This window comes from Perca flavescens, chromosome 3 (genome assembly GCF_004354835.1).
Source record: "Perca flavescens isolate YP-PL-M2 chromosome 3, PFLA_1.0, whole genome shotgun sequence".
Classification (NCBI taxonomy): domain Eukaryota; kingdom Metazoa; phylum Chordata; class Actinopteri; order Perciformes; family Percidae; genus Perca; species Perca flavescens.
The window spans coordinates 15,243,764-15,254,528 of record NC_041333.1 but is presented as its reverse complement, the minus strand read 5'-3'; the positions used below and the strand labels follow the sequence as shown (position 1 = coordinate 15,254,528).

At 39.1% G+C, this 10,765-nt stretch overlaps 1 protein-coding gene across 3 annotated transcripts; it reads right to left on the bottom strand.

Annotated features, from left to right (window-relative positions):
* Positions 1-777: 777 nt before the first annotated feature.
* c3h19orf47 (chromosome 3 C19orf47 homolog) lies at positions 778-9,108 on the bottom strand. Of its 3 annotated transcripts, none has more exons than XM_028573198.1 (8): positions 9,020-9,108; positions 7,736-7,823; positions 5,867-5,981; positions 5,574-5,655; positions 4,193-4,318; positions 3,917-4,066; positions 3,283-3,356; positions 778-3,191 (listed from the first exon to the last, which is right to left on the bottom strand). In XM_028573198.1, exons 1-8 carry the CDS (start codon positions 9,036-9,038, stop codon positions 2,646-2,648), a joined length of 1,200 nt encoding a protein of 399 aa, XP_028428999.1. In that variant the 5' UTR covers positions 9,039-9,108; the 3' UTR covers positions 778-2,645. The 3 variants fall into 3 exon arrangements, with proteins under 3 accessions (XP_028428999.1, XP_028428997.1, XP_028429000.1); XM_028573196.1 differs by having other exon boundaries at positions 8,990-9,058; XM_028573199.1 differs by having other exon boundaries at positions 3,992-4,066; positions 8,990-9,058.
* Positions 9,109-10,765: the final 1,657 nt, after the last annotated feature.

Below are 10,765 nucleotides of genomic sequence, written 5' to 3'. Positions count from 1 at the left end.
TCCTTGCATCTTCGAGGTGTGATTCATCTGGTTCAGGAGGAGGAAAGCCTCACATGAGGTCAACTCAGTCCAGGAGCAGGCTGTATCCTCTCAGTGACTCAAACAGCTTTGTAATTTGCTCCAGGGACCCACAGTGTCTCAGCTACTCCTGATTAAACGGTCATTTGACTTTGATTTGACTTCACAAGCAGATAAACATGAATAATTCATTAGCCTACAGCAAAACGTAAGATACATGCAGGTGTTAGAGCACAACTAAACATTGCACTGACAAAAGCACTCATCGCCATTATCTCAACGCCGTCATGACCGGTAATGAGAGCTGTGTCCATATCCTGGTTCTTCAGTGTGCATGTAGAACCAATTACCTGTATCTGCATGGTGTAGAGATAGTACTGCCAAGTAAGTGTCAAAAAGAAGACTTTCTTAATTTTCCTCCTTGAAACGTTTTCTGATTCTGAAAAACTATTGTCCCTACGGGGAAACAATAATATTCAGTACAAACAAATTACATTAGCAGCAAATGAGCATACACAACACACAAACACTACACAATCCCATTCAATCCACTAATCCCAAACACCAGTATGCATTCTCACTTGGCATTGAAGACACACCGTACCACCCCTGGATGCCAAATGTGTGCTCCCAGCTACAGCTGTAGAGAGTAGAGGCATCCCCTGTTGAAACATCATTAACATAACACTGACAGTTTAGCCGAAATTATGCAGCAGCAACCTCATTGTGAAAGGAGTGGGAGTTTAACGGGTTTATTGATAAACGATCAGCTAAATGTTTTCAGGGGAATATTAATATTGACTTAGCTGCCATGTTGACAGTTTAGTGTTGAAAAGTACAGAATGTGACAATGACATGCATAGTAAACATCTCCTTTAAAGAAAGAAACAAAAGAGTAAAGATGTTTGGACCCTTTTTCTCTTTTAATTGTTTTCCAAGCACACTTTAATTTAAGAACTTTTTTCCCCTCAATATCTTTTTTAAAAATCACGGCTTGTGTTTTGCTCATCTTTGTTCTTTAAAACAATAAAAATTGCGTAAAGTGATTTTAAACAATTCAAATATTTACAGTGTAACAACATTCTGGTGTGAAGAAAGACCAAAATAGTACACAGGTGTTAATGGCCCATACTGGGTAAAGGTGAACTACCTACTGAGAACTACAGTGGCCCCGACACCAGGCCTGATGGCATCTCTGAGTTTCTTTACATGGATACATGATACAACAATGTCCACATAGAAAAATATGCAGCAGAACTGGTCCTGTGCTGTTTGCAACCAAGTCTAACAAATCTATACATTGCATTTTAAAATAAACAATATTCTACTGACCCGGTCTTTAAGTAGGTGGTTATATAAATCGTTCAGTCCTATGGTAGAAAGTCATGGGCATCTTTAGTTCAGAGGTGTGAACTTCTACTTCATAAAGCGCAGAAGAAGAACAGGAGGAGGTGCGGTGCTTTTTTTCAAGTGTTCAGTATGACGACGTATTAGGGCCATTGTAGGGAAAAATATACATTATAATGTAATATATATTACAGAGCCGGCGGAAGGGGGGTAATAATATTCAGAGGAAAAACTCAAAATTTCAGAAATTAAAGTGGTACATTTACGAGAAAAAATCTTGGATATTCTCTGACAATACATTTGTGACAAAATAACTCTTTGTCAAGGTACCACATTGCTTCACTTTGCAAGGTTGGATCAACCACATCACACCACAGTTGGCCGCTGCTTGCTACTTATTATGCCGGCAGTGGTGATCAGTCGTATTTTGTCCTGTTGTACCCATTTGAATTCTCCAGTTAGAGATGCAGAGGGAACAGATATCGGTAATATTTTTTCTTCTTCCTACAATGGCCCTAATACGCCGTCGTAGTTCAGAAGCTTGCTCTGTGTAACCATGTGAATTTACCTTAAGTTAAGAAGCCTTTCATCAACAATATTTATACTTTCCAAACATGAAAGAGGAGGTACTGAGGTGGTAAAGGTAACAAGAAAATTAAATCATCACTTCACGGCTAGTCTTACGTCCGACTGCTGTCCTGTGTGTTAACTTGAAGAATAAACCTAACTTGCCTGAGATGTGAAAAAGAAAGTTCTATCTGTATCTTTTACATCAGAAATAATTCACTTTCAGGCAAACATCAACAAAATGACCACATAATTCACCTTGGAGAACAACTTTCATCTACTCAGGAGGACTCTCAAAATAGGGAAGTTTAGGCAGCAGCATCCTTATATGTGGAGTTATGGGGTAAAATGAAAACCACCATTATGGCAGCTTGGTTGAAATGGCAGGTATAATTAATATCGTTAGCTATCTGGTTGAGCAACATAATACACAGAGAAGTTTGAGTCCTCAAATTAAAAATCTTCGGACACTAAACAAAAGGTGGTTTTCCAATGGCAACATGACTAACGTGTAAACAAAAATCATCGGTTTTTATTTGAAAATAACCCTAAAGCCACAAAGCAGCATTTAACCATCAATAGACTCATGCTGAACAAAAGAAACACCCAAACTTGCTGTCCTACATGTTGCCAGGATAAATGCAGAAAGGGGAGTGATACAAATTCTATAAAGGAAGTATAGAAAGAGTCTGAATACTTTTTTGAGAGATGTGTTAGGTTCTCTTACTGCCCAGTCTCTTAAAAACACTGATAGCCCTAACGTCCATCTGGGCACCCAGAGACTCTCCTCCCCCCCCTCCTCCGGTCCCAGTGCTGCTGCTGACCTTGGAGCTTGCTATGGTCGGCCCCTCCTGGGCTTTGGGCCTGGTGCTGGTCACCCTGTTGTCCTGTGTGTCAGCAGGTGTTGGCGACACAGCGGCACTCAGGTGCGTGGCAGGCAGCCTCCCCAGTCTCTGAAGCACACTAACCTTGGCAGGGGGGATGCCATTAGGGGAGGAAGAAGAGGAGGTGGGAGTGTCAGAAGGAGGTAGTTTGAATTTGCCTCCCAGGCGTCGCAGGGTGGTCGGGGCTGGTTTCGTGGCTGGCTCTTTCTTCTGGGAGGGAAGGCTTCTCTTGAGGACGCCAGCATACTGGAGGACGGAGCCTTCTCCATCACTGTCCTCCTCGTCATCTACATCCATGTTTCCAGCCGTTTTGCCTGGCCTCGGCCCGTCTTGCTCCTCATCCCCTCTGCCAAGACGACTGAACACACCGGTGGGCTGCCAAACACGAGCATTATGAGCACAGAACTTATCTTCACACCTTCATCCAATACAAAGGGAGCCATTACGATATACTGACAGGCCTCACCTTGTTATTGCTGGTTGTTGTGTCTGCCTTTGATTCAGCCCCAAGTCTTGCAAACACAGAGGTGCGATTCAAACCTTTTCAAGGAGTAGAAAAAAAGTTATAACTATTAGAAATGAGCTCTTGTGGTGTACTAGCTCACAAGATTTAAGTCAAAAGAATTATTAATTTCCACAAGCTAAAGTAGCAGCCTAAATTGAGCAAGTTGCATTGCGTGGCAACATTTGACCGGTAAATGTGGTAATATCATGAAAACGTACCCTGTATCATTTGTTAGATAGATCTTTATCTATAAATGTATTCATATTTATTTCATGAAATAAATATGAGCAGTTTACAGCGTTGCAGCTCTTTTCAGAGATAGAACCCATCGGAGAATTCATGTCATGGGGAAAAAAAGACCATAGTCAAAGATTTTATGAATGAGTTAAATGTAGGTGATGTGAGACAAAGGAGAGAACAAGCAGTTTGGCAGAGGGAATAGTTGTTGGTGCAGTGGTTAGTATGAGTAAAGACAAGGGATTAAATTATGACAAATGAATTTTAGTATGAAGAAGTCGTTCACGAAAACCATTAGTATTGATTAGCTGTGGGGAGCATCAGCGAGTTGTCGGCGAGACCACTGGGTCAGGCCTACCTTTCTTGGCCTGCTGGGCCAGGATGCGGCGTGTACGAGACGTGGAGCCTTTGGGCATGTTGATGATGTACTTGCCTTCCATCTCAGCTGTCACACGGCGGCGCTTCACTGCTGGCAAACCGTTTCCCTCGTCAGCTGGCTGACTTACGACTGACAAACAAAGTGGTGGGTACACGAGGATTAAACAGAGGTAAAAATAAAGACAGGACACACTGCTCCAGAGGGAAAGGAAATTAGGTATTTATGGGGTAAAAGGAACTTTTCCACGATATCTACCTGCTTTGCCACTCTTGTTTGCTTGCATGTTGGACACTGTGACCGAGAGGCGGTTGTCAGGTCGACGGGCTGGAGTGGCCGGCGGGGAGTCATTGCTCAAAGCATTGGCAATCATACGAGTGGCAGCTGAGGAAAAAGCAGAGACATTTTTAAGTAGTTGTGGATTAGCTTGTTTCCTATAGGAGCTCTTTGTCTTCTGTTACCAAGACAAGATCAGAGGACAGCTGGGCTTCACAGTTCTAGACACACCAAAATTAAAAGAAAATGTTGTGAAAACTGTGAAAAAAGTAGGTCTTGTAAAACCTGGTACTTCACGGCCAACAAACTAAGTGTTGCAGTTTGTTCTGGTAAGATTAGATTAGGCTAATTGACTTACTTTACTCTCTCCTAACGGAAACAAATACCCTTAAATATGCCCTATTACCTGACATAACAATGACACTTACAGCTAGTCAAAAATGTTTTGTACAGTTTAGCCCCTTGTAGGCTATCCTTCAAAAATAAACTGCTATTGAGAAATTAGGTCATACATACTCGCGGCCAATCCAAATCAATTTTACATTGTGCTGGTTAACACTAGTGAACGTTGAGTGCACATAAACAACAATGCAATTCACGCTACATGTAAGATATATTACATTTTTACAACATTTTTATTAAATTACGTTGCATTTGCTACAAATACTGTATACCAGTTGGTTTAATATTCAACACACTATGGTTAATTGACTACAACACCAATTACTTTGCAGATGCAAGTCCAACTTGCCATCGGATAATTCTATGTATCAATACCATTGTTTACAACAGCTTGAATGGCAGTAGATTTGTTTTATTATATGTATTTAGCTACTGCCAGCCACATCTAATGAATAGTATAAAATTGTACAGAAGCTGAGCCTAGTCAAAATGGCAAAAGCTGTGAATTGCAGGGTTTTGTATAGTTGCAAATTTATTTTAATTTATTTATCAAAGAATCATGTATCTAAATACATGCTGAACTTCTCTAAAAGGGACAGATGGACATGCCAACCTGTGGTGCTACATTATAGTTATTTTCTCAACAATATCAGAACAAAGTGGTTGTTATGTGACTTATAATATAGAAAAGTAATGCACACCAAGGGTTGCGGTGAGATGCTGATCACTGGAGGTAGACTTGAAAGGTAGACTTGCAATTAAGCAATGTAGTACGGTGGGTGAAATGAGTAGAAATAAAAAGAGGTTTTCCAAAAAAGTTTAAATGAAAGAAAATGCATAATTCGTCACTCATTCTGTTGTGACCCTAAACTTATATTTTAAAATAAATCCCTATAATTTATGGCAATGAAAATCTGTTTTAATGATGGTTGATGTAGAAACTTAAAATGTAGGTACTCACGAGTATTGGCAGTTCTTCTGAGCTCAGCTTTAACACTGGTCTGTCCTGAGGAGATGGCTTCAGTGGCCATTTTGCACATGTCCTGAAGAGGGGATACACGTTACAGAGGTTATGTAAACGCACAGTCTACTGCAGTAGCTTTGAAAGACATCCATTCTCCATGACTGCATTCACAACAATAGTGGAGATATCCCAGTGGGTTTTGTCTGTACATGCCTGCACCGATGACAATGCACTATCCATTTTCAACATTTCAAGACTTCAGAACATGATACAGTTAAATCGGATCTCACCTGCCTGTAGACCTGCTTGGCATGTTTAAGAATGGCAATGATGTCGCCAATAACTGTAATGCCGAGGTCCATCATGATGTCTTTACTGAGGTCCATCAGCATGTTCTTGTGAATTCTGCAGTGACATGAATAATCAAAATAATGTGTACAGTGGCTTGCATAAGTTTACACACCCATGCTAAAGTTGACTAAAAAGAGGAATAAAAAAACACCTTTTGGAAATTGAGCTTAATGACTCAATTAATTTTTTTTTTGAAAAATCCAACCTTTAAGGACACCAATTTCCTTTGTGAATGAATAATGTATCGTAAATAAATAAATTTTCTTACTTGAAATACATGGGGCATAGGTATACACACCCCTATGTTAAATTCCCATAGAGGCAGGCATTTTTTTTTTACTTTTAAAGGCCAGTTATTTCATGGATCCAGGATACTTTGCATCCTGATAAAGTTCCCTTGGCTTTTGGAATAAAAATAGCCTCACACCATCACATACCCTTCACCGTATCTCACGATTGGCATGGGGTACTTTCCATAAGATCATATCTCAATGCAAATCAAACCAGCTATTAGGCTAACTGAAATAAAACCATGGCAATCTCTAGGTATGGTGAAGGGTATGTGAGGATGTGGGGCTATTTTAATTTATGCAAGCCACTGTACGTCTGTTCCCATAGTAAGGATCAAAGTAAAACAATGTGCATTGTTGCCCATTAGTTCACACAGACAGTGAGTTGTAAACTCTTGGTTCACCTGGCCCATGGACTAACAGCTACATTATTCACTGCACCGTTTTAATTCTACGACAGCCGTTATAATTACATTTAATTCATAAAATGTCCCAAAAATCAAAGAAAGCTGTATGCTTTGTATTCTCACCACAAACAAAACAAACCAAGCTTACTTGGAAGCAGTGGCAACGTGGTTGTTTGGTCCATGCGGTTGTTTGATTGGCACCATTCTCACAAGCCACCACAGGATTATGTGATATGGATGCAAGACTTGTGTCTTCATGTTTACAAATTTGTTTTGTTTGTAAAAAGTCGGTTAGAACCCTAAATGAATGAATCAAAACTTTTCCTCTTCTTAAGTCTCAACTGAAGAAACCAAAATATAAGGGAACAGCTAAATTCATGGAAAATAGAGAAAGAGCTTTAATAAAGACATTTTTTTTTTTTTTATATATATAATTTCCCCTGAACCATTCATCCCCTGTGATTTTGGCCATGACTGATGAATGTACTTTAGTTTGTGGGTTCTTAGACACCACTATGCTGCCTATTTGGTTTCTGCATCTTATCACCCCCAAAAGGCGCTATAAAAATTCAAGCTATTATTAAACTTAACTCATCCTTTAGGTTTCTGGTGTCAGGTTTTTACTTTCAGGTGTAGATCATGATTACGGTAGTCTACATCCACCACGTTCCACTTCAGGGATTGCTCTCCTTCTGCCGGAAATTCCGCCGGTTGTCATTCTATTCGAATATCCTGTTACCATCTGCTTTCTTTGTGTTGTCATTTTAAACTCTGCTCGATTTATGAGGACTATGGTTAACTGCTCCTCAGTTCAGCTCCTAAAACAACCTTTGAACAAGCACATGTTCCACCAACGCAAGTTCCTTCCCGAAGCTATTTTGCAGCGGCACCGGGCCTCCACTCGGCACTTAGCACTGCCCAAGACGATTGTGATCGGTCTAAAGAAACGCCATTAAACCAGAGCACGTTTTTCTCCCATCCCGGATTGCTGTGTGGACTACCGGGTTGTGGTATGATGTGAGGGTATAATGGAAATTCACATGATCCTGGCACAACACAGTGTGGCTAAAGTGTGCTATACAAAGCCTATGAAAAAGGGACATTAGATTACCTGTTGTCCACGAAGGAGACTGCATAAGTGACTGCGAGGCCGGCTGGGATCCCAGCATCCTTAAAAAACTGAATCCACTCTGAGGTGGCTTAAGGAAAAAAAAAAAAAGACCGTTAGCAATCATACAAAAGAAAGGATTTGAAGAACATTCCAACACTGACATGTTTACAATTAAGTTCACTAAATATAAAACTCTTATGAAGAGGGCTGTAACTAAAGAGTACTTTTTGTTTTTAGACTAATCAATTCAACACGTATCATATAGTGTCAGAAAATGTTAAATCAAATCCTAAAACCAAAGTTGACATCTTCAAAGTACTTATTTCGTCTGACCAACAGTCCAAAACCCCAGAGTATTTAATTCGTAATAATATAAAACAGTGAAAATCAGACAATCTACACACGTAAGAAGCTGAAACCAATATTTCTGTGTTATCCGTGACATAACCAACTGAGCGATGATCAAAATTGTTGATTCATTTTCTGATGATTGACTCCTCATCGTTCTGATGCTAACGCTACAGACTACAGTGGGTGATGTAAACCTCAGCAGACAGCAGCATGCTGAGGTCTCTAACACATGCTGACCATGGCCAGCTGGAAGATATTTATAACACCAATTATGAAGCGTCTTGGGGTTGGAGTAACAGATAGCTACAGGGTGAAGGGTGCACGACAGCTGCCAGAACAATGGCTCTGTCCAACACATGCTTTGACTGATAAACTCATAGCTACACAGAGACGAAACTCACACGGTGGCTAACGTTAAACATTTAGCGCTCAGGCGCCTGAACAAAACAGGACCCTAAACAAACATTTTCTATTAAAATGAATTGCAACTATAGAAATAGAATGAGTGCAACATTATAAAGATATATTTAGGGAACACTGTAATCGGGTGTGAAACACATCAGTGCTGGTTAGTTCATGTTACATAAGAGGACGATCTAGCTAACGTTAACGTAAACCACAAGATTAAGCTAGCCAAGAATCCAGCTCACAATTCTCCCTCGACGTGTTATAATAAATTAAAATTCACTCGGAACAATGCCGCTCTTGGAACCGTGTGTGTTAGCATTCGGCTTTAGCATTGTTTTAGCGGTAACTACTAGTAATGAATCAAAAGGCGCCTGCGGCCATATGCGACATCCACTGCGAACACAACCGGCTGTAAAAACTTTAGACAGTATTGGCGGCAGCCATGTCTAGTGTGAAATACCGAAATATTTTTAAATATTGAGGTACAAGAGGTACCGTTGGCTTGCCGGGCCTTTATGCTCTCACCTGTTGTCACGGACGCCATGTTTACAATAAATGTGTGGGACGTCGGCTACATCCGGAAAGCTCGCTCCACTCCCGTGACGTAACTTCCGCCCAAACACGCAAGGTTTTCTTTATGGACGCTAGAGTGCAACAGAGACCGCAAACTCACACATCAGCACGAGATAAGAACACACTCACGATCACCTTAATTTCTTTGGAAATTACTGGTAGGCAACTTCTAACGTAAAAAAACCTATATGATTGAATTGAATTGAAAAAACTTTATTAATCCCGATAGGGAAACTGGTTATAGTTGCAGTATACTACTATAATACCTCTCTGTAACTTCTCTGTAATCTCTCAAACATTGACAATCATTTCACTCTTTTATTGCTCTTTTTGCACATTAACACTGTACATTTGATCTTTTATTTTTTTATGTATCATTACTGTATATTTATTTTTAATATATATGTTAATTCTGGATAATATATGTTGTTTGTATATGTTGTTTATATATCTGGAGTTGTAACAAAAATATTTTTTTTATTATTTATAATTTAAAATAAATTATTAAAGTATTTCTGATTCTGATTCTGATTCCCATTAGTAGGCATGTGTGTGTATGTCAGGCCTGTGTGTAGTGTGTTCTAACAGTTTCCCCACTGGGGATCAATAAAAAGTATAAATTATGAATTATTATTAATACAAAGTAGCCTATGTAAAAGTGGCCCCACATTGACCAACTACAACATTAAAATTCTCTTATGTGTATTCATTAGTGATGAAAACAGAATGATCTAATATTATATAATCTGTGAAAGGAGCCCTTCTACATAATGAGTACATTTTGTTGCTAATACTTCTATACTTTTACTGAAGTGACACTTTGAATTCAAGGTTTTTCCTTGTAGGCCAATGGAGTATTTTTAGACTATGGTATTTCTACTTTTACTCAAGTTAAGTATCTCAGTACTTCTTTCACCACTGTACATCTAGCAGATACAGTACAACATTCATTTGGTAAGCGGTGGAAGATGGCATTTTCAGTATTTTCTGACATTATGGACATTTACGGACAAAACAAAGAATCAAGAAAATAACCAGCAAATTAAAAGATAATGAAAGTAATCATTAGTTGGAGTCCAAACATACAAACACATGATCACTTACCTGGGTTAGTAACCCAGGTGGTAACCAACATTAAAAGAGAGAAAAAAAACTTTTGTTCATAGGTCAAAGAATGCAATGAGGGTAAAGCATTTAAAAGTGAGAGACATGGACCTTATAATATGGTGTTTATTTATGTAATTTCTTCACAATTTGGAAATGAATGGCATTTGGTCAAACCATCATTAAAGGAGACAGCTCACCCAGCTTTTGCAGTCTAGAAATAGAGAAAAAACCTTTATAATGTCAACTTTTATAAGACAGCAAAAGGGCCAGAAGCTGAAATATGCGTAGAGGATCAGAGAGCAGTGACTACAAAAAGCGACATGGCAAATTTGTCATACACTTTGGTCCTTTTCAAGATTAAAAGCAAATGAAAGTAAAGTTATAAAAATTAGGAAACAGTACTTTATAGGTATGTGCAGAAAACTAGTAAGTTATGTTAATAATATGGAATGATAAAATAGGGACAATTTTGATATCAGAGCAACTTCATGAGCTATAGTTATGTAAATAATACACATGCCTGACATAAGTCTGACAATGTTACATCTAGAACAAAATGCATTTGGGGCTTTTGCTGCTGTAACCTCAAAA